The 22,438-nt window shown below is 64.0% G+C and overlaps 3 protein-coding genes across 3 annotated transcripts; 2 read left to right on the forward strand and 1 right to left on the reverse strand.

The window, feature by feature from the left end:
- The first annotated feature begins 1,425 nt into the window (after positions 1-1,425).
- On the forward strand, positions 1,426-4,691 carry LOC309446044 (interferon regulatory factor 4-like). Its single transcript, XM_082065429.1, has 8 exons — positions 1,426-1,675; positions 2,125-2,314; positions 2,506-2,549; positions 2,843-2,945; positions 3,279-3,380; positions 3,463-3,858; positions 3,996-4,114; positions 4,224-4,691. Exons 1-8 carry the CDS (start codon positions 1,502-1,504, stop codon positions 4,362-4,364), a joined length of 1,269 nt encoding a protein of 422 aa, XP_081921555.1. The 5' UTR covers positions 1,426-1,501; the 3' UTR covers positions 4,365-4,691.
- Positions 4,692-4,821: 130 nt separating this feature from the next.
- On the forward strand, positions 4,822-6,923 carry FOXS1 (forkhead box S1). Its single transcript, XM_082065428.1, has one exon. The coding sequence runs from the start codon at positions 5,199-5,201 to the stop codon at positions 6,876-6,878; it is 1,680 nt and encodes a 559-aa protein (XP_081921554.1). The 5' UTR covers positions 4,822-5,198; the 3' UTR covers positions 6,879-6,923.
- Positions 6,924-10,080: 3,157 nt separating this feature from the next.
- MYLK2 (myosin light chain kinase 2) lies at positions 10,081-18,457 on the reverse strand. The gene is made up of 12 exons (XM_082065452.1): positions 18,398-18,457; positions 15,925-17,461; positions 15,482-15,810; positions 14,563-14,668; positions 14,269-14,362; positions 13,987-14,096; positions 13,724-13,865; positions 13,340-13,410; positions 12,992-13,120; positions 12,528-12,680; positions 12,124-12,256; positions 10,081-11,697 (listed from the first exon to the last, which is right to left on the reverse strand). The coding sequence occupies exons 2-12, from the start codon at positions 17,403-17,405 to the stop codon at positions 11,617-11,619; spliced, it is 2,829 nt and encodes a 942-aa protein (XP_081921578.1). The 5' UTR covers positions 17,406-17,461; positions 18,398-18,457; the 3' UTR covers positions 10,081-11,616.
- Positions 18,458-22,438: the final 3,981 nt, after the last annotated feature.

Below are 22,438 nucleotides of genomic sequence, written 5' to 3' on the forward strand. Positions count from 1 at the left end.
GGAGGGGCCAGGACGCTCCCCGATGGCAGCACAGCCCGCTGGAAATCCCCGTGTCACTGGTGTGATGCAGAGAGCAGGGCAACTTCCTGCACCGCCCCGAGAGCTGCCAGCGCCAGCCTGGCCACAGCGGCACCGGCGAGTGGCAGCACCAGCGAGCATGACCCAGCGCTGGCTGGGCTGGGGGGTTCTACTTGCTGCCCCTCTCCCCAAACCGGGCCTCCTCCATCTCCCCGTGCTCAGAGCTGTAGTGCTGGCACCGCTGCCTCCTCCTCCCAGGCAGGGACAGCAGCACTGCAGGCAGACCCCGGCTTATCAGTGGCCCCGTACCCAGGGGAGGGGCGGGCAGGGCAGGCAGACTCAGGCAGGGTGGATTGGCTTTGCTCTGGGGTAAAGAATCCGAGGATAGGCTCAGTAAGGAGAGCAAACCCCTGCCAGCGTGGCTGGCTTGTACACCCGTGTGCCTCCATGTGGCCTTGATACCATGCGGGAAAGCCCGGGGCCAGGCGCTGTGCTGCTGCTTATTCATTCCGAGGCTTTGCAGCCCTGAGCAGCCTCACCTCTTCTCCTGACGAGAAGTGACTTTCTGTGACTCAGAGCTGGAAAGGAAACCCAGTGGGCTGCCAAAGGAGACCCGGCGGGCAGAGTAGCCGGGTTTCCCCGCATGGTGACACGCGGCTCTGCAGTGGTGACGGAGGAACCAGCACCAGGTTCACGCCAGGGTGGCCCAATGAGCCCAGACCGTAAAGCCCACCCGGCCCATGCCCTACTGTGGGGGGGGTCACACTGCCAGCCCTGCGCCAGCACAGCCCTTTGCAAGGGCAGCCAGGTGGTGCGTGGTACCAGCCAGCTCCATCCCTGCCCCCTCGGGGTGAAATCCCTCTTCCTCCTGAAACGACAACCCAGCTGGGCTCTGAGCTCGGAAGAGAGACAGACAGACCCTCCTGGGAGCTGTGGCATTGAGCAGGGATGCTGGGGAGCCAGCTGGGAGTGAAAGGGATGAGACCCTGCACTGGGCCCAGCCCTCTCCAGACGCTGGCACCCATCTCACCCATGTGCACCAGCGCTTGCACCCACCTCCCCTCAGAGCAGTGTGGACACGGGAAGCCGTTTCCCGAGGTGTGGGAAGGCCAGTGCCCAGAAGTGCCGTGATCACGGGTGCTGTGTCTCCTCGGCGGGGACGGCTCCTGCCGGGAACCCCAGGACCCGCGGGATAAATCAAGCTCCTCGCCAGCCTCCGGCAGCCTCTGGCACGGCTCATGTCGGCCCTTCCCACCCGTTGTCCGTTCAGCTCAGCACCCAGAGCCCTGTACCCTCTCCCATGGGTGCAAGGTGCCTGTCCCCTCTCCCGTGGGCAGCCCCGTGTCCTTCCCCCCGCCCCCCGGGCTGGCGGCCCAGCCAGACCCGGCAGCGTCAGGCGGGAAAGGGAAAGTGAAAGTCGGCTCCGCGCTTTCGCTTTCGCCGCCCCGGCACGTTCCCTCGGGGCGGCGGGGCCGGGGCCGCCATGGCGGAGCCGGGGGGACCCATGCGGCTGAAGGAATGGCTGATCGCGCAGATCGACAGCGGCCGGTACCCGGGGCTGCGCTGGGAGAACCGGCACCGGACGCTGTTCCGCATCCCCTGGAAACACGCGGCCAAGCAGGATTACCGGCAGCAGCAGGACGCCGCGCTCTTCAAGGTACCCCCAGCCCCACGGGACCCTTCCTGCCCGGGGAGCAGCCCCGGGACCCCCCACCCAGATCCGCGTGCGCCCCCGGAGCTCCCACCCAGATCCGTGCGCACCCTTGGGGCTGCCCACTACTCAGCTCCATGTGCCCCCCTAAGAGCCCCCACCTGACTCCATGCACACCCCTGAGACCCCCCCCTCCAACTCAGTGCAAACCCCTGGGGCTCCCTGTTGCTCAGCTTCATGCGCTCCTCTGGGACCCCCCCACCCAGTTCTGTGTGTCCCCCTGGGATGCCCCACCACCCAGCTCCCTGCAGCCCCCCAGGACACACAGCCATGGCTCCCCACTGCCCCCACCCACCCCCAGGGGACTTGTATCCCTGTGACCCCCCCTTGGACAGCAGAGCAGGGGGCTGGTGTGTGGGCAGCTCCTGCAGCACAGGGCACCCTCTTTCTGGCAGGCTTGGGCCATCTACAAGGGGAAGTACCATGAGGGGACGGACAAGGCTGACCCCTCCACCTGGAAGACACGTCTCCGCTGCGCCCTCAACAAGAGCACCGACTTCCAGGAGGTGCCTGAGCGGAGCCAGCTGGACATCTCCGAGCCCTACAAGGTGTACCAGATTGTGTCTGAGGGCACCCGGGGTGCAGGTACATTCCTGCCGTCTCTCCTCCTGCACGACACTTGGGGCTGATGCCTGCACCGAGCCCTGTGTCCTGCAGACATCACCCTTCCTCCCTACTCTTCTTCCTCCCTGGGTGTCCTGGGCAGCCAGGCTCCTTCCTGGGGGCTGTTTCTGCTGTTGGCCAGGAGCTGAGCTGGTTTTCCTTGCTCTCCCCAGAGAAGGATGGTGACACACAGTCCCCAGCTGGAGAGGATCAGCAGGTGAGCCAGCCCCCCATCCCCTTCCATCTGCTGCGGGAGCTGCCTGCGGGCTGGAAAAGGTGGGAGCCCCAAATCCCCCCTTGTTCGCTGGCTGCTCCCCTGCCTGCATGCTGCCTGCATCCATCCCGCTGGGCAGCTGCGTCCCCTGAGCATCATTGTGGGTCCCCTGTGCCACACAGCTGCCAGACCGAGGCAGGGGATCTGCTGGCACACAGGGCCTGTGGTGGGGGCAGGACCTGCTCAGGGCTCCCCACTGCCAGCCCAGCCCTCACTGCAGCTGCTCTCTGCCCCAGGCCAGCACCACGAGGAGCCTGGAGGAGGAGAACCAGAAGGGCACGATGGAGCCGTGCCACGTGTCTCCGCTGCCTCTACTCTCTACCCACCCAGCTGAGCGAGGTGAGGAGGGTCCCAGTCAGTGGGACAGGGCTGGGGGCAGGGATCACATGCTGCCCAGCAGGACCGACCCTGCTCTCCGCAGCCCTGCACCCCGTCCCTTGTGCCAGCAGTGCCAGTGGGGCTGGAAACCAGGGCTGGGGGCTCCCTGCCTGCTCCAGAGTGATGCCACCTGATCATGTGCTTATGGGCTTTACCAAGGCCCAGTAACCAACAGCAGCAGTGGGAAGGACCTTGCTGCACACCTGGCCCAGAGCCTGGGGCGGGGACGGCACCCAGGAACCCCTGGGGACAGCTGCCTGTGTCCTTTTGCCACCTTGTCTCTCCCTCGCCCAGGGTACCACGTGAGGGGAGTTTTCTATGGCTGGAACCCAACTCACGGCCACCTCCTCCCCGGACCCATGTCCTATGTTCCTGTGGAGGATGTCAACCACTCAGGTAGGATCCGTGCTGGCCGGGCAGTGCCCTGGGTGTCTCCTCCAGCCAAGCTGCCCACAAGCTGACCCTCCCCTCACTCCAGACTGCTGGCTCCACGTCCGCCTCTACTACTGTGACGTGCTGGTGAAGGAGGTGACCACCCGCACAGCCGAGGGCTGCCGCATCACCTCCCGTGCTGTACTGGCTGACAGCGAGCGCCTCTACGGCCCCTCCTGCATGGAGCAGATCGAGTTCCCCCCGCCACGGGCACTGGGTGGCACTGGCCGGGGGGCCGGCATGACCACTGTGCTGGAGCGGCTCCTGCCCCACCTGGAGCGGGGGGTGCTGCTGTGGGTCGCACCTGAGGGCGTCTTCATGAAGCGGCAGTGCCAGGGCAGGGTGTACTGGAACGGGCCACTGGCCCCGCACAGGGACTGGCCCAACAAGCTGGAGAGGGAGAAGACCTACAAGCTGCTGGACACGCAGCAGTTCCTGCAGCGTAAGTGCCGCCTGCCGCCCTGGGCACATGGCTCTGCCGGCCCCAGTCCTGCGAGCCCCTGATCCCCCAGGGATGGGGACAGGTCCTGCTCGGGGCTGTGGGGACCCCATGTCCCCTGACAGGTTGGTGTCTTGCAGAGCTGCGGGGGTACCTGAGCCACGGGCAGCCCGCACCGCAGTACCAGATCCACCTGTGCTTTGGAGAGGAGTATCCCACCAGCACCAGGAGCCACTTCCAGAAGCTCATCATGGCCCATGTGAGTACGCAGTGGGGCTGGCGCTGGCGGCATTCGTGTGCCGAGTGCATCACGGTCTTGGGGACATGCGGACCTGTGCTCGTCCTCCGTCAGCTTTGTCCCTCCGCAGGTGGAGCCAGTGTTTGCGCGGGAGCTCTTCCATCACGCCCAGCGCATGGGGCCGATGCTGCTCCGAGACTCCCCTCAGCCCTGCGCCCCTGGTGCCTCCAGCCACATCATCCGCGTCCTCAAACAGCTCTGCCAGCCCTGACCCAAGTGGGCGGCGGGAGAAGCCAGTCATGATGAAGCCTGGGAGCAGGATGCTCTGCCCCGCCACGGCCCCACTCCGGCTGTGAGCCCCTGAGCCGGCACATGTAGGGGTGCTCAGTGCCACAGGGCAAGACACGGGTGGGCTGGGAGGTGATGCTGCTGCCCCCACACAAAAGCCTGTATTTATTCCCTGGGAGCCAGCCGGGTGGGATTTGCTGTGTGCTTGTTCGGTGAGCCAGGGCAGAGCCAGCTCCATCCATCCTCACGCCTTGCACTGCCAGGACTCGCTGTTTGCGAACCTCAGAAATAAAGGCTGTGTTTCAGTGCTGCTGGCTTTGGCGTGGGGGGGCTGGTGCTGGTCCGAGGGGTACACGGGCTGTTGGGGGAGCTGAGCTGGGGCAGAGCGTGAGGTGACCCCCTGCCATGCATGAGTCTCTCCTGTCCATGTTTCCCAGCCCCTTGGCAAGGGGTGCAGGCAGTGGTGAGGTGCCCATTAGCTGCTCTGCTGTCCTGGCAGCGTGGGAGCCTGTCCCAAAGGCACTTGCTGCCCATGCCTCAATTTCCCCTGGTGAGTGGGGTGAAGGGGCTCCTGGGACGTGGGGGGCCATGCTGTGCCCTGGGGGCCACATCCGGGCTGGGCAGGTTGCAGGGACCTGGCACAGTGCAGAGATCCAGCACAGCACACAGGATCCGGCACAACCCCAACCTGGGCACGGAGGCTGTGGCACGGGTGGGCACGGGACAGGAGGGGAGCTGAGGGCTGCAGCAGCCCCAGCACTGCCAGCAGCACCCGGCTCAGCCCCCCCATCCCCAGCACGACCGTGGGCAGGACAGGATGAGACCCAGGTCGTGGGAATCTCCCGTGGGAAGAGAGGCTGGAGGGGCCAGGGGCCATGCCCGAGGCTTGGCCCGCACTGCCCACCTCTGCCAGCCCCGGAGTTGCTGGCTGCTGGCCGCAGGCCTTGGCGGCACGTCCGTCCGTCTGTCCGCAGGGACCAGCACTGGACGTTGGAGCCCCGCTCCGCCCTGGACAGCCCCGGGGAGGAGGGGCCGGCCGCCCCCTCGCTGGCCGGCGCGGGAGGCTGGGCCGCTGGCGGGTTTTAATGGGCCGTGCTGGGGCCATGCAGCAGAGCGGGAGCGGCAGCAACGCGGCAGGGCCGTGGGCGGCAGGAGGATGCAGCCGGACATCCCTGTCGGTGACACGGCACTGCGCAACCCACCGGCCCCCGAGCTGGCCGGTGGCCCCTTCCCTGTCCCTGAGGCCACCAAGCCACCCTACAGCTACATCGCTCTCATCACCATGGCCATCCAGAGCGCACCCGAGAAGCGCATCACGCTCAGTGGCATCTACCGCTACATCATGGGCCGCTTCACCTTCTACCGCGAGAACAAGCAGGGCTGGCAGAACAGCATCCGCCACAACCTGTCCCTCAACGAGTGCTTCGTCAAGGTGCCCCGCGATGACAAGAAGCCAGGCAAGGGCAACTACTGGACCCTGGACCCCGACTGCTACAACATGTTTGAGAATGGCAGCTTCTTGCGACGCCGCCGGCGCTTCACCAGGAAAAGGGGTCTCCAGGACACACCAGGCAACGAGGGGGATGAGGGGCGTGGGAAGCCCCCCAGGCACCGGGCACGGGGGCCACCAGCCACCCCGCTGCCCGAGGAGGGGAAAGCGGAGGGGGGCTACACCTCACCAGCGCCCACGGGGAACATGCTGAGCCCCCCAGCACTGCCGGAGGATGCCGGGGTGCTGGGATGTGCTGAGCCCTGCGCCCCACGGCAGCCACCCAAGGCCAGGCAGCCCTGCCTGTACCTGCCAGATGCGCCACAGCCCAAGGGGCCGTTCTTCGCTCCCCCCGAGAGCCGCCCACCCAAGGAGACTGTCTTTGGGGGGCTGCCGGCCGCGCTGCAGCTGCCCCGGCCAGGTCAGTACCCGCTGCCCAGCGAGCACCCAGTGCCGCACCCCACCTTGCTGCCCACCCTGCTGCCCTCCCAGCCCAGAGACCCCCCGCAGGACTCCCCAGCCCCCCCATGCACCCCCCCGGGGCAGCTGGCGGGCGAGGAGGCAGCTGCCCCTGGGCTGGGGGCAGGTCAGCCCTTTGGGCAGGTGTCCCCCACGTTCCCTGGCACCCTCCTGGGCACGGGCAAGGCCCCCCCATCCTGCTTCCTGGAGGGGGAGGGCTACACGCAGGCCCCCCTGCCCGTTTTTGGCTCCTTTGGGCGGCCAGGGCCTGAGACGCTGGGTGGCAGTTACCAGTGCCGGGTGCAGGCGCTGAGCTTCTGCATGAAGGAGCGGCCATGTGGTGCGGCACTGGAGCATCTCCTGGCCACGGCCCCCCCAGCCCCAGCCGCCCCCCGCCAGCCGCCCTTCGGGGCCGTGGGGCCACGGGCTGGCGAGCAGAAGGAGCCATGGGGGCTGGGGGGTGCGATCCCACTGCAGGGGGGCAACGGCTACGCTCTGGGGCTGCCCCCCTGCCTCTACCGGACACCCGGCATGTTCTTCTTTGAGTGAGGGACTGGCCCCACCAGGAGACCCCCAGCACTGAATAAAGAACATTCCCGAATGCTGCTTCTGTCGTCTCTGCGCCTGCTCCGGGTGGGCAGCGGGCAGGGTGAGCTGGGGAGCTCTGCCCCCGGTGCTGGCTGGGGGACACACGTTTCCAAGGCCACCCAGTGCACCCTTCCTCCCCACTGGACCCCTCATGGGTGTTCACTGGCTGGATGGTGAGGCCGTGGGGTGAGGGGTCACAGCCAGGGTCAGGGCACCCGTATCCCAGTCCTGCATCCCTGGGAGATGCTGGGGACAGGGTCCTGCTGTGATGCTAGCCAGGAGCCCCCAAAGCCCTGTCCCAAGGTGGCAGGGAGGAACCTCATCCGCGAGGGGCAGGGGGACAGCCTGTGGCAGGAGTGAACCCCTGCAGGGCCCCACCGCTGCCTCCCTGCGCCCAGGACCACTCAAGGTGCCCGGCTTTGCCCCGAGTGCCACATATAGTATGACTGGCACCAGCCTCAGCGCGTGGTCCTGCTTGTGCATCCAGAGGGCCCTGGGGAGCCTCTGGAGAGGAGTGCGGGGGCTTCGTGGGGTGGGGGCACAACATGGGGCGTCTGTGCTGGAGGGGACAGGTCTCCCTCTCCTTTGTGTCCCTGCTCAGGGGGAGCAGACACCCAGAGGCTGGGGCACCCCCGGAGCTGGGCTGTGCCAGGGGCCACAGCTGTGGTGGGAACGGCTGGAGAAAGTGGATTCCTCCGACCTGAATCATGCCGGGCGGCTGCTGGTGAGGAGGCACCGGCTGAGTCACCGCTGCCGCACTGGGCTGGGCACGAGGACCTGCCCTGGCTGGCTGAGCTGGGGGGGACTGGAGTGGGCAGAGATCCCCGCACAGCCCCAGACTGGGACCTGGCACTGCCAGGACACCCAGGCCGGCATCTCTGCAGCACTGGAGCAGGGCCAGAGCAATGCTGGCAAAGTCGGACGTTGCACCTACGCCTGTGCCCCCGGCCTGCCCCCCCAGGCTGGGAGCTGGACTCCAGGAGCAGCAATGGCCAGGCCCCACAGCACAGCCAGCCCCAGGGTGGACACAGCGGGAGGATGCTGAGTTGGTGGGGCTCTCCATGCTGTGGGCAGAGCACCCCCCAGCCCCCCAAGGCTAGTGGGACCCCAGCCTGGCCAGGCCCAGGGGTCTCTGCGGGGGCTGCCTTGGCACCAAGGGACAGTGCTGGCGTCACTCAGGGACCGGCAGCACCGCAGCCGCGTCAGCCCTGTTATCGGCCCCCAGACAGCCGCTGCTGGGCCATGGCCACATCCCAGGCCCAGGCAGGGCAGGGGGGGCCGCCCTTCATCATCGCCAGAGCAGGGACAGCCACTCAGCCCCAGGTCTCTCTTTTCTCCCTTTTTTTTTCTCTCCCTCCCCAGTGGAAAACAATATTTGAGCATCTAGATCATGCTGGCGTCTCTGGCGCGGCAGCGGCGAGCGCTCTGACCTCAGCCCCCTCCTTCGCAGTCCCCGGGGGCGCGGGAGGAAGCGGAGTCGCAGCCGTGCCCAGGGGCTGTCTGGTTCCCACGCAGCGTGGCCAGACCCATCGCCCGCCCGGCTCCCACCACCTCTGGGAACATGCAGCTCTGGCGATGCCCTGGGTGGGGGTCCCAGCACTGGGAGCATCTTGGCATTGCATGGTGCATCCCAACCCCCTGAGTCGCAGCCCCTGGGGATGGGGACCCCGTCCTGCAGAGCCTGACCATCCCCACCACCTGGGCGTGCAGACCAGGACCGGCTGCTCTCCTGGTGCTCCCGGCATGGACCCGCCGCTCTCCCTGCCTTGCCTCCTCCCTGGCTCGCTGCCGGCCGTGGTGGGTGGCCTGGCCCCCAGCCTGCTTGCCCGCTCCCAGCATGGTCTGTGCCTGCACCCTGGCATGGGGTGACCTCCCAGCGATGGCACCAGACACCTGCCTGCTCCCATTCCTGCTGTGCCTGGGAGGCCTCTTGCCCAAAGGGGTGCCACGGGGATGGGGTGCAAGCAGGGGTGGGGGAGAGGGGCTGCTCTGTGCAAGCACTCGGGGCTCTGTGGTGGATGCTGGGGACACACACGCACACCCCAGACTGTGCTGTGTGTCTGGGGGGGGGGCACAAGTACCCCCCACAAGAGGGGTGGGACAGGGTGCCACTGCTCGTGCTGGACCAGGACCAGCCCTGTCACCACGTTCATCGGTCCCAGCAGGATGGGTCCCCTTCCTGGGGTTTCGCATGCTCTCGACCCCCATCCTGCCTCTCAGCCAGGAGCACAGGATGGGACCACAGCTGCTCCAGGGGTGTCAGCCCCACAGCCCAGCTGCTCTAGCCCCCATGGAGGCACCATAGGTGTCACTGTGGGGTGCTGGGGAGAGAGGGGGGGCAGGCTGGGGAAGCCAAACTGGGCTGTGGGGGTCCCCTACCCTGTGCTCAGGGCACCAGGGGTGCCCATGCATCCCTGTGCACACACAGGGCTGTGTTCAGGATCCAATCATCCGGGTGGCTTGGGGGGCCAGGAGCATCTGGAGGTGACAGCCCGGCTGGGAGCTGCGTGGGCCACCCTGCACCGGGGCTCTGCAGCCCCCGTGAGCCGCAGGGGCGACACGCAGCTCCTGGGGCCAGACAGGAAGGAGACGTCACCGCTGCGGAGTGTAACTCAAACCAGATGGGGCTGCACTGGCGTCCAGGCCTGCGGGGTGGTCACCGACAGGAACCAGCCAAGGGCTGCGGCAGGAAGCGGCCGGGAGGGACGCCCACGGGGTTAACTGCTTCAGGGCTGGCTGCAGCCCCTGGGGCAGGGGGCCACTGGCCCCCACCAGCCCTCGCCTGGGCATCCCACCCCATGAGAGCAGAGGCTCAAGCTGTGAGGACACCTCTGCCCATCCATCCATCCACTTGTCCATCCATCCATTCCTCCCTCTTCCCCCAGCACACTGGGGTGCTCAGAGTTGGTTGCAGGGTGCAGAGACTGGACCCCCCCCCCCCAGCACCATGAGCCATACGACCCTGCCTGGGATGCACCAGGGGGTCCCTGTCCCCCACACTGCTGGGTCCCCGCTCCATCCCCTCTGCTCCAGGGACAAGACACTGGTTCCCGTCCCCTCTGGGTTTATCTGCAGCCCTCAGACTGCGGCTGCACAGCTTCTGCAGGCAGGAGGGAGCAGTGGCTCGGGGAGGGGGCCAGGAGCAGCCCCCAGGGACGTGGGGCAGGTGCAGCCTGCGGGCAGACCTGTACATTTATTTACAAGAAGACGAGAGCTGGGCATGGCCCGGCAAGCCGTGTCCCCTGACTGGTGGGGATGAGACTGAAGCCCCTACATCTGCTGCAGCCAGGGGGCCTGTGCCTCCCCCTGTCTCTCCCCAGGGTTTTTCCAGAAGGCAGAGGGCGCAGGCAGCCCTGGAGCAAACACACAGCCCTGCCGTGGGGGGGCTCGGCCATGGCAAAAGCCAAAACTGGGGGCAGGGGGACCCCTTCATCCCCTCTTACAGCAGGCATGGCTGGAAGCTGCAAAGCCTAGGGAGCCCCAAGGGGCTCGAGCAGAGGGAAGGGGATGAGGGCAGATGAGCGGGGGCAGAACCTGCCTCCCCCAGCCTGGCCGGTCCCCGGGAGCCCCCGCACACAGCGGGGGGAGCTGGCAGCCGAGGCAGTTCCTGTGCGTTGGTGGTCGGGCCGGAGCGATGCTCGCAGGAGCGCGGTCCAGCTGCTGTGCATTAGGCCGCCTCACTCATCATGATCTGGCGGGGCCGGGTGAAGCAGAGGTTGTGTTTTTCCCCTGCTGGCAGAGCCGAAGGGCAGGGAGGGCAGGATGAACACAAAGCCTCCTTCTTCCCTTGCTGGCTCCCAGCTGGGGATGCTGCTGGAATCATCCTCGCCACTTCCTCTCTTCCTGTGCGAGCAGCAGGTCGGGGCCAGCTCCGCTCCCGCGCACCCCACCAGGGAGGAGATGCTTCAGCCCCGGCTCCGGTGCCAAAGCGCCAGGGTGAGGGTCCACACCTGCCCCCCAGCATCCCCACACCGGGCAGGGAGATTGGGCAGCTTGGGGTCCAGTGCCAGTGAGGGCAGGGTTGCGGCATTTACAGGCAGAACGCACAAATCCTGGGTCCAAGGGAGCAGCGAGGGTGCAGGGCGGCTCGCGCCAGTGTGGCCTCGCTGCTCCGAGGCCGGGAAAGGGAGCAGAGCCAAGGCGCTGCGGGTCAGGCATCGCGTAGCTGGGCCAGGGATGGGATGGGAAACCAGCACTCGGGAGCGGCCGCGCAGTCCGAGGAGATCCCAACAGGAGCTGGATGGGCAGAGGGAGGGCTGGAGCTCCTGGAGGGCACTGCCAGCGTCCACCTGGCACGGCAATGGCGCCGGGGGTGGGACAAGCTCGGCAGAGCAGCTCCACAGCAGCAGGTGCAGGCAGAGAGCCCTGTGGGGTCCCTGGCCCGGAGCAGTCCCGCAGCTGCTGGGTGCCAGGGCAGGGTAGCAGCCCGGGGAACATAGCAGAGCAGGATCCATGGTGGCAGTGACGGTGGCACAGAGCAGGGGTACAGCACACACCCCAGAGTCCAGAGCAGCCACCAGGCAGCAGCATGGGCAAGGAGGGGGCTACATAGCTCCAGGCCCCCGGCCCCTGTGGTGTGAAGCAAAGACTCCAGCAAGGCCCTGGTGCCATCCAGGAGCAAGAGTGATGTGGGACCCTCGTGAGTGGCTCCTCTCCAGCCTTGGCCGACACACAGCTCAGGCTCCCTGGGAGCCCTTGCTCAGACACCCAGCGCCGTCAGCGAGCCCGAGCTCGTGATCTTCTTGAAGCGGTTGGCAGCACACACCCCAATGAAGTTTTTCTGTAAAAGGGGAAGAGGAGAGATGCTGATCCTACTGTGAGGGCTGCGACTGCAGAGGCTGAGTCAGACCCTGCTCTTGGGGCTGGGGGGGAGGGCAGCTGCCCAGGCACCCCCTCAGCCATGGGGTGGGAGTGCAGGGCTGACGCTGGGGATCATCCCCTTCACAGTCCCAACACCCCTTCCATCCCTAAAAAGTACACTTGGGGAAACCACCACAAAGACACCTACGCTTGAGGAAGGTCTCACCCACATAAGGACCTTGGTGCTGGGGAGCCCTTCCTGCAGGCTCAGGTGTCCCCAGCCCTTGTGTCCCAGCTGCCAGTAGCACAAACAGACAGAGCCACCTCAAACACCATCTGCTGGGATGGGCAGAGGTGGGCAGGCCCAGCAGCTGCCATTGACCCCCTCCTCGTGCTGGCCACGCACCTTCCAGCGCCGCCGCATGACATATTTCTTGAGCAGCACCTGGGACTTGAGCCGGCGGTTGCAGCGCTTGGCCTTTTCTGCCAGGTTGTTGAGCCAGGGATGCTGCAGGCACTGGCCGGCACTCATGCGGGCACTGGGGACAAGAAGAGCCCAGGTCACCCCTGCTTGAGCCCCTGTCCCCCAGACACCCTCCTCTCCAGCCCCCCAAAAGCCCCAAAACCTGCAGGGGGGGACCCTGGAGGGACACAGGGCTCTGCTGGGGACAGACAGTGGCCAGGGCAGGGCCCCATTTGGCACAGGACATGGGGGGATGCTGCTGGTGCAGGGGGCAGCATGTGGTACCCAGAGCACACAGCTCCAGGGAAACCCACCCCAGGACCCCCACACCGCTGCCGGCCCCGCACCTCTTCTCCTTGATGATGAGGTTTGAGACAAAGTCCTTGGCTTCATCGGAGATGCTCTCAAAGGTCTCCTCGTCGAAGTACCAGTTGGCAGCCAGGACATTGTTGAGTGTCTCAGTGTCATTGTCACCCAGGAAGGGGGAGAGGCCGCTGAGCCTGGGGATGCAGGAGGGTGAGGGGCCAGGTGCCCTCAGGCTGTGGCACCTCCTAAACCCCCCAGGACAGAGCAAACCTGGCTTGTGGGTGCCCCAGGGAGCAAGGCAGGGAGAAGGGAGGTGGCATGTAGAGGTGCTGCACTCCTGCCTGTGCTTACAGGCACGGACCCCCCTATTCCCCCCAGCCCCACCTGTCCCTCCAGCATCTGGGTGCCTGGGGCACACATGTGGTTTGGGGATGGCTCCAGGCCTGCGGGACTCTGCCCTGCAGGCCGGCACAGTGCTGGCAGCCCCCCCGCACCCCTTACGTACAGCATGTAGGTGATGACGCCCATGCTCCACATGTCTGTGGAGTAGGAGACCTGCTCGTAGTTGACCACCTCGGGAGAGAGGAATTCAGGGGTGCCGAAGTTCACCTTCAGCTTCTCCTGGGGGTTGTACCTGGAAGTGGGGGGAGTGAGTCAGCAGGAGGGGACAGGCTGCTCCCCCAAACGTCTCCGGGCAGGTACTGCCCTCTCCAGCCCTCCTGTGCCAGCCAGAGAGAGCCGGGGCCAAAGCCACAGCCCTGAGTGGGTCCTGGGGCTCCCCACAACCCAGGGATGTGTGGGGCTGAAGGGTGAGATGGGGAGAGAGGACAGAGCTGAGGGGGAGAGACAGCACCTTCGAGCCAACCCAAAGTCGATGATCTTCACCATGTGCCCAGTGGCAGTGACGCAGAGGATGTTCTCAGGCTGTAGGGACAGGGAGACCATTGACCTGCTGCCAAGAGGGAACATCGCCAGAGTGCGGGTCTGGCAGCTGAAGGGGCAGGACAGGGGGTCTCTGACCTGAGCCAGAGTGATACTGACCCACAGACACCCCTCCCATAGCTAGCTGGTACCAGGGACACGCTACCCTCATGGGCACGGCAGGGTCAGGCCAGCACACGGTGCTCCCAGCTTTGGTAGCTGCAAACACCCACTGCCCCCCCACGCCCTGACCTCCCCCATCACCACGAGCAGCCACTGTCACCCCAGCCCCTGCCATCACCACCTGGTCCCGCACCTTGAGGTCGAGGTGGAGGACACGCATGTGGTGCATGAAGCGGATGCCCTCGCAGATCTGCCGGACAAACACCATACAGTCTACTTCTGTCAGGTGGTAGTCGTCATCGATGATTCGTTCAAAGAGCTCTCCGCCTTCCACACTGCATGGGGATGGACTGCGGGGTCACCTGAGGCTCCCTGCCCTGTGTCCCCCTCCTGCAGAGCCCCCGGCCACCCTGCAGACCCCCAGCCCAAACCCCGCAGCGCTGCCTCGGCACTCACAACTCCATGAAGAGGATGATCTCCCGGGGGGTCTCAATGGCATCGTAGAGCTGGATGAGGTTGCGGTGGTTCAGCTGGTTCATCACATCGATCTCCAGCAACACCATCTCCTGTAGAAGGAGCCCCATGGCAGTGCGGGGTGTCAGCCACCAGCACAGGGACAAGCAGTGTGACAGCACTGGGGACACACCAGGCACAGCACTGCCACCCATCCCCATGGCCATGCCACTTGCTGGTGGCACCATGGCCAGGAGGAGCCCCCCGTATTGGCATTGGACGCACCTTGTCCTTAGCACCCTGTTTCCGGATCACTTTGGCCGCCAGCTTGAGCCCTGTCTGCTTCTCCATACACGTGTGGACTTCCCCAAACTTGCCTCTGGGGAGGGAAATAGGGAGAGATGCCAATGTCATCACCCACCCTGGTTGCTCGGGGGTGCTGCCCCACACTCCCCTCTGCACCCATCCTGCCTGAGAGAGGTCCCAGGGACCCAGGACCACTGCCCGGGCTGGATGGCAGCTCAGGGCAGTGCCAGGGCAACATCGGTCACCCCACGCCCTCTCGGGACCCCACCTTACCCCCCCAGGATGTCCTTGGGGCTGAGGTCATACTGGGAGCTGACGCCGGTAGACCGCAGGGTGACGATGCGGTGTGCAAAGGGTGCTGGTGGCGGGGGGACGTCATCTGCTCAGGGAGGAAAGGGGTGAGAGGGGGGCTGCCCGGCTGGGAACCCCGGGGTGCCTCAGGCTGGACGCACCCCCTACCCCAAGGCACAGCGATGGCTGGAACCCAGTGGCAAAGCCAAGTTCAGGGCTGTGGGGTGCTGCCGGGAACCAAGTGCCCAGCTGGAAATCGGTGCTTCTCAGCTGCAAATGGGCGTCTCCCGGCTGCCTGCTGCAGGGGGACGCACAGAACCCCCCGAGTCCCTCGCCACTGCCCCGCAGCATCGCCCAGTCGCACAGCACGCACTTTGCTGCATAGCTCCCCCCCCGCCGCCGCTCCCCACCGTCCCGCGTGTCACGCTCGCCCTCTCCAGGCCACCACCCCTCGGTGCCACCACGTCCTTCCCGTCCTCCCAGGACAGGCCCCCCCGCACCCAGCCCGTCCCCAGAGCAGGCGCTGGCGTCGCCGGGCCCCCCACTGTCCCCCAGCAGGGTGCAGCCCCAGCCCTGCTATCCCCGCAGGGACAGCGGAGCAGCGCTCGGGGACACGCTGTCCCCTGCCACCGGCCAGGCGGTGGCTGTCACTCCCCGGCTCCTCTTCCTCGCGGGCAGCCCCGGCCCTGGGGACGGTGCCAGCCTGCAGCGGGGGAGCCTGGGGAGGGGACGCGACAGTTTTAGCCCTGTTTACAGTGAAACAGGAGCTCGGAGGCCACGGGGCAGGCGACGAGCCAAGAGCTTGAGGCAGCAGCACATGCAGGGCCATGGGGGACCCCGGTCTGCCACCCCACAAAGGGTCCCGAAGTGCGAGGACAGGGCAGAGAACACGGAGCCTTACCCAGGATCTCGAAAGGATCTTCCTTCCCAAAATCAGGGGTGAGGAAGGGGCTGGGGGGCGGCTCTGCCTCTGTCGAGGAGGGTTCCCCCCCGGGGCCAGGCTGCTCCGCGGCCCCGGCAGGATGGGGGGGCTGCCCCGGGGCACCGGGCAATGTCCTCTCCTGGGGGGTGTCAGCGCTCCCTGAGGGGCCGGGGGACTCCAGGGGCTGCACATCCCCCAGGGCTGGCAGGGCAGGGCCAGGCGCTGCCAGACCCTCTCTGGGCTCCACCGCCGGGGTCTCCTCCTGTATCGGCTCCAGCGCTGCTGCCTCCAGCGAGGGGGGCTCCTCCCTGCAAACGGGAGTGGGAGAGGAGCAGAGCCCAGCAGCCCCCTGAGCCCAGAGGGACCCCGGGCTCCTCGGGGTGCAGAGAGGAGAGGGGACCCCGTCCCAGGGGTGCGCGTACCTTTGGCAGGCGGCCGGACAGCTCAGGCTCTGCAGCAGGGCTGGACGGGGTGGCTCAGAGGCCCTCGCCGGCTGCTGCTCCTGCATCCCCGCCACCTTTGCCACTTTGTCTCCTTCACCCTGAGCCTTCACAGCAGCCGTGGCTGCTGTTCCTACGGGCTCCTTGCCCCTGGCCTCCGCTGTACCTATGGGGGTCTCCACCTTTTCAGCTTTCTTCTCTCCATCATGGGCCTTTACAGGAGCCAGGACCTTCTCCTTTGCAGCAGCCAGAGTTTCCTCCTTTGCAGGCTCTTTTTTGCTTTCATTCTCAGCCTTTGATGCAACTGGTTTTTTTTCCACCTTTGCAGTTTTCTTCCCTCCGTCCTGCACCTTCGCAGCAGATGGGGCTTTCTCCTTTGCAGGCTCTGTTTTGTTTCCATCTTGAGGCTTCTTTGCAGCTGGGGTTTTCTCTGCCTTTGCTGCTGCCTTCTCTCCATTCTGAGCCTTTGCAGCTGCTGGGGCCTTCTCCTTTGCAGGAGCTGGGCCTTTCTCCTTTGCAGGCTCCTCTTTGCCTCCATCTTGTGCCTTTTTCGCAGCTGGGGCTTTTTCTGCCTTTGCTACTTTATTCTCTCCATTCTGAGCCTTTACAGTAGCTGGAGCCTTCTCCTTTGCAGGCTTTTTATCAGCAGGGGTTTTCTCTGCCTTTACAGCTTTCTTCCCTCCATCCTGACCTTTTTCAGCAGCTGTGGTTTTCTCCTTTGCAGGCTCTTTGCCTCCATCCCGAGCCTGTTGTGCAGCCAAGGCCGTCACCTCCCCGGGTTTTGCCGTCTCTCCTTCTGCCTGTGCTGCAGCCGGAGCCTTCTCCTCCACAGGCTCCGCTTTCCCACCACCCTCAGCCTTTAACCCACCAGGGGCCTGATCCTTCAAGGGCTTGTCCTTCCCTCCATCCTGAGCCTCTCCTGTAGCTGGGCCCTTCCCCTCCACAGGCTCTGCCTGTCCTCCTTTGGGCTCTCCTACAGCTGGACCCTTCTTCCCGGGCTCATCCTTCCCTCCATCCCGAACCTCAGCGGCCACCAGCACCTTCCCCTCGGCAGATGCTGCCGTCCCTCTGCCATGCTGCACAGCTGGAGCCTCCTTGCCTGCCGCTGCCATCCCTCCATCCCTGGGCTCCGGAGCGGTCAGGGTTATCTCCCCAGCGGACTCTACCTTTCCTCCTCCAGCTGCTCCCACAGGCTTTGCCTCCCCAGGCTCTGCCTGTGCCCCATCCCGCGCCACAGCACCTGCCGGAGCCTTCTGCTGCCCAGCCTTGTCCTTCCCTTCGTCCTGCACCCCAGTGGCAGCTGCCACTGTCCCTTCCGTGGGTGCTGCCATCCCAACCTGGGGCTGGGCAGCTTGTGGAGCTGCTGGGACCAGCTGGGTTGTGCTGGCTTCTGCTCCAGGGGAGGCTGTGCCACCAGCCCCCCCGGTGCCAGGCATGCTGCCCACCCCACCGCCCCGCTCCATGGGGACTCTGGGGCACAAGGCGGCTGCCCCACGGGGCTCCCGGGTCAGCGAGGCTCCTGCGGGGGAGAAGAGAGATGCTGAGGGGCCCCCAGACCCAGTGCCCCACAGAGGAGAACAGCAGGACACAGGCAGCAATTCTGCACATGCAGGAGAGGGACAAGCTGCTGCTATACAGCCAGAAACCAGGAATCACATCCCCACCACCCAGCCGGCAGCTCCCAGGGCTGGTGGTACTGAGCTGGGGTGCCCATGTGTCTGCTGGTCCCATTGTGCCTCTATATCTGCTGCACGGTGACTGATCGATGGCCTGACGCCGGCACCTGTCACTGCCATGGGGTGGCTGGCGTGCAAACAGCCAGCACAGCCAGGGTGACAATTTAAGACTAAGTCCCCCCACGGTGGGACAGGAGATGGCAGCTCCAGCCCCAGGCTGGCGGGGGGATCAGGCGAGGTGAGCATCCCCGCATGGCCCCACCGCTGCCCACCGCCAACCGCACCAGCAGCTTGGGAGCCACAGGGACCTCAGTCCCAATGTTGCCAGTCCCCCTGCCCAGTGGTGACCCCAGCTCCTGCCCAAGCAGTCCCCACCAAGGAGACCTGCTGCTGCCCATGTACCCACACAGGCTGCCAGCACAAGCTGCCACCACGTCCCCTCCAGCTCATTGCCCGTTCCACAAGTCCTCGTCCCTGCTCAGCCACCTCCCATCACCTTGTCCCAAAACACCCCCCTTGCACAGAGGCCAGGATAGCCCAGCCCTGGACTAAACCCACCAGTGACCATCCCAGTAAGAGGGGAGGTACTTGCCAGTCTTACTGGGACAGGAGCTACAAGCAGCTGGTTCCCAGCCGAGCAGTCCCATGTCTCACAGCTCAGCATGTGGACCCCACAGGTACAGACAAGTCCCTTGTGGGCCTGGGGGCTCCGCTCTCCCCAGGACCCCCCATGTCGTGGCCCAACGTGGACAGCCCTGGGGACCCCCCAACCCCCTCACCTGTGTCCCGGCACAGCGGGCGGTCAGGACGGCAGCATCCGCACTGTGGCAGCGCCCAAGCGAGCAGCCCCTTCTATCCCGGGTGTAACGGAGCCGGATTAGTGTGGGCAGAGGAGGATCCTTTACAGCAGCGGGAGCCATCCCGCTTCGCCTTTCCCAGCACCTGTTGCTGCTGGAACCCATTCAAAGGACACGCCACTCTTCCCTATCCCCACGGACCAGGGACACGCAGACATGGGGCAGGGAACAGAGCTGCCTCATGACTGGACACTGGCCACAGCAGCACCCCAAAACCATCCCATGGGGGTGGCCTGGCCAACCAGGCAGGGTCCAAGTGCTTCCAAGGTGTCCACAGGTGACACAGAGTGGCCACTGGGGACGGTGGCCCATGGGGATGGTGGCCCAGAGCAGCCAGTGTCAGCCCCCAGTGCTGCTGAGCTCTGGCCATCTGTGCTCACTGGTGTCAGTCCCTGGGACAGCAGCTCTGCAGGGGCTCAATGTGGCACTGAGGGCACCCCCAGCTCTGGCACCACTGCTGGGGTCTGAGACAGAAGCACCAGCAGCCAGGCACAGCCAGCAGCTGCAGCCTGCTCCAGAACCAGTCAAAAGACTCCCAACAAAATGAGGTGTTTTAAGGATCAGGGAAAGAAACAGAGGAGCTGAGGTCTGTGTTCCCGAGCTCTCCATCCCATGGGCACGTGGAGCTCAAGTCCTGTCCAGCCATGAGCCCAGCTGCTCCCGCCTGGGACTTGCAAGGCTGAGCTGAGGCCACCAACACAGGAGCAACACTCACGTCACCCGCAGCACCTCCCAGAAGGATGCAAAAGTGTCATAGAATCACAAAGTCACTTTGGTTGGAAAAGAACCTCAAGATCACAAAGTCCAACCATCAACCCAACCCTGGCACTACACATGTCCCTGAGAACCTCATCTCCCTATCTGTTCAACTCCTCCAGGGATGGTGACTCCACCACTGCCCTGGGCAGCTCTTCCAGCCCTTTGGGGAAGAAATTGTTCCCAAGATCCAACCCCAACCTCCCCTGGTGCAACTTGAGGCCATTTCCTCTCATCCTGGTGCTGGTTCCTTGGGAGCAGAGCCCAACACCCTCCAGGCAGGGACAGGGACAGCACCACTCCGTGTTGTAAAACCCCAGCTCCCAGCAAGCCAGCAGCTTCTGTGCACGAGAAAATGCCACGTGTCTCACATGTGGCATTGAGAGCGAGATACACGAGGATGGGGACATGGCTGTGCCCCTGTTCTGGCACGTGTCCCTCTGCCTGAGATCCGGACCTGGAATGTGACGAGAACCATGAGGGATTGCACAGGAGCGGGCACATGGTTCCACCCAGCAGTGCCGATGCAGTTGTGTATCTGCAGATGTTGAAGCATCTCTGGCTCTCAGGTACCATGACACCTGCGCTGTCTGTCCCCAGCGTGGCCACCGCTCCCATGGTGAGCGAGTCCCCCCAGCTTGGCCTCTGCAGGAAATGCCGGTAGGAATAACTGGCGAGACATCGTGCCTGTGGCAGCGGGGACTCTGCCGACCGACTGTCATCGCCAAGGTACAGCTTGGAATTGCCTCCCCCCTCCTCCAGCCGAGGGCTGCCAGGCACCTGGAGGCCACCAATGTCACTTGAGGCACATGCTGCCACCGCTCTGCCAGCCCATGGCTCTGCACCCTCCACAACCCCGGCTGGAAGGAGCACAGACACGTGCCAGGGAGGGGAGCAGCAGTGGCCCCTCCTGGGGCCAGTGGGTGCAGTGGGAGGTGGGATAAAACCCTCCCAGGAGAGCTGGAGCCGCTGCTGGGAGCTCCCCAGCCCTCCTGGGGCACTGGCAATGTCACACGTCACCTGAGAGACAGGGTTGGTGTCCAGGCCTTGGGACAATGTGAGGGAGCAAAGCTCAGAGCAGACACTGCAGAGCCATGGGAGTGGTTCTCTAAAGGAACTGCAGGAGAAGGATGAGTGGCCCATGGTTTGGCACTGTTACAAGACAAGATTCACTTGTGGGCAAACAGAAACAAGCTGAAAACTTTCACCTTGCAGAAAGATTTATAGTGTCAAAGGGCAACAGCTGCTGCACACCAGGATTGTAGATGCCTCAGTCAAAAAACCCACACCCCAACGAGCAGTATTGTGCCCTGGGTCTCTGCAGAGCACACAGCAAACCAACCACCACCAAGGTTTCTCAGGTTGTTTTTTTTTCCTCCTCCCCATTCAGGAACTGAAGCCAGAGTCTGCATTGGCTGCATGGGAAACAGCCCGTCCCGGGGCCCTGGCAAAGCCTCAGGCACGCCGGCTCCCTGGCGACACGGTTGTCACAACTCTCAGCACACTTTAACCTTTCTGCTTTTCACGGCTGGGGAGGCTCCATGTGCAGCCAGACCCTGCCCATTCTCCAGGAAACCCAACACCCCGGCTAAATTGAGCAGCAACGCAGGCGAGAACAACATCCCCACCTGAATCCTGGCCCCACCGCTGTCACACACGCCAGCCGGGCTGCTGGTCTTGGTGGGGACTGACCGATGCGGCAGCTCAACTGCTGCCATCAGCACCCAGGGCTGCCCCACCAAGCTGCCATCATGTCATGGCAGCTCCAGCCAGGGTAGGGGGCAAAGAGTAGAAAGATCCCAACAGCACCAGGAGAGCTTCCAGAGGCACACAGCAGCTCCACGACAGCAACACCAGGAGTGCCAAGCGTGGATCCACAGCAGAAGTTTCTTTGCACACCCAAGGTCCTGCCATGGCCCATCCAGCAGATCACAAGTGTTCACCATAACAGGAATCCCATTGAGACAGACAGATGGAAAACCTGCACACCTGTTCTGCACTGATATCCGTCAAGCATTGCACTTTTTAGGAGAATTCCTGCAAAAACATCATCCTTGGGTACAACAATGTACCCCTTTGCATTTAGCTCTCTGAGGACCTCCTCCCTCTGTTATCCCTCTCAGACTGGGAATAAAACACCAGCAAATGCTGAAGCACTTTAGCAATAACAGCAACAGTGACACTCACCAGAGCCCTCAGCTGGAGTCCCACACCCAACAGGTTTGAACTCCCTCTCTTCTCCACTTGAAAGAAAATCTGAATAAAGGGCCACAAACTCTAAGAACTCTTCTCCAATGGCATCCAAATTCAGAGGAAATGAAAGCATATGTTTGCCATAACCCCCAAAAAGCAGTTTGTACTACCTGGACAAATTGTTTCCATGTTTTCCTGTTCAAAGCAGCAGCACATAGGGAACAGCCCAGTCACACTGTCCCAGCGAGACATGAAGGGGAGAGACCCATGCCCAGGGCAGAGGCAAAGCCCCCATGTCATAACAGCCACAGGAGCCAAGGCAGCCCAAAGAGCTTTGTGTTTTCCAAGCCTCAGCCAGAGACCTTGCTCTCATTCTTTTCTCCAACAGCTTCAAACACAGCTCCCGTCACTGCTGTACCTTTTTTTTGCAAGCACCTTTTCAGTTCAAGAAACAGCACCACAGGATCACCCGAGTGAGCAGGGCAGGTTAACAGCACCACAGACACATCAGCAGGCAGCACTGGTGCCTGAGCACCGTTTAGATGTAGTTGTGCCCCAACCCCTTGTCTTTTGAAGTCACTTTTCTTGTGAAGACCAACCCAAGGAAAGGCCTAAGCACAGTTGTACAAGACAAGAAATCACATCACAATGCTAAGGTAAGAAATAATTCGTAGTAAGTTTTAATCTAAATTGGATCACCTCTTTGCAATGCTGGCAGTTCTGTCCTCTGGTCTATATTTAGTCCCGCGGGCTGCGCTGGCTGGGAGATGACACGGCTTTGGCCACGAGAAGGGCGCAGCGGGAGCCAGGAGGCAGCTCCCAGCCGGTCATTTGCCAGTTAAGTGGTTCCCCAAATAGAATTACTTCAGCTATAAAACAGCAGAAGGTTTAATGCTCTGATATACACAGGGAACTTCTTTAAAGCGTGGGCAAGATTTGTATTAGCACTTGCCTAAACATCAACAGGAAAAGTCAGACCTGCAATATGCTGGCTTGCAGAACCCACATTACTTA

Source organism: Streptopelia decaocto, assembly GCF_964273445.1.
Source record: "Streptopelia decaocto genome assembly, chromosome: 14".
Classification (NCBI taxonomy): Eukaryota; Metazoa; Chordata; class Aves; order Columbiformes; family Columbidae; genus Streptopelia; species Streptopelia decaocto.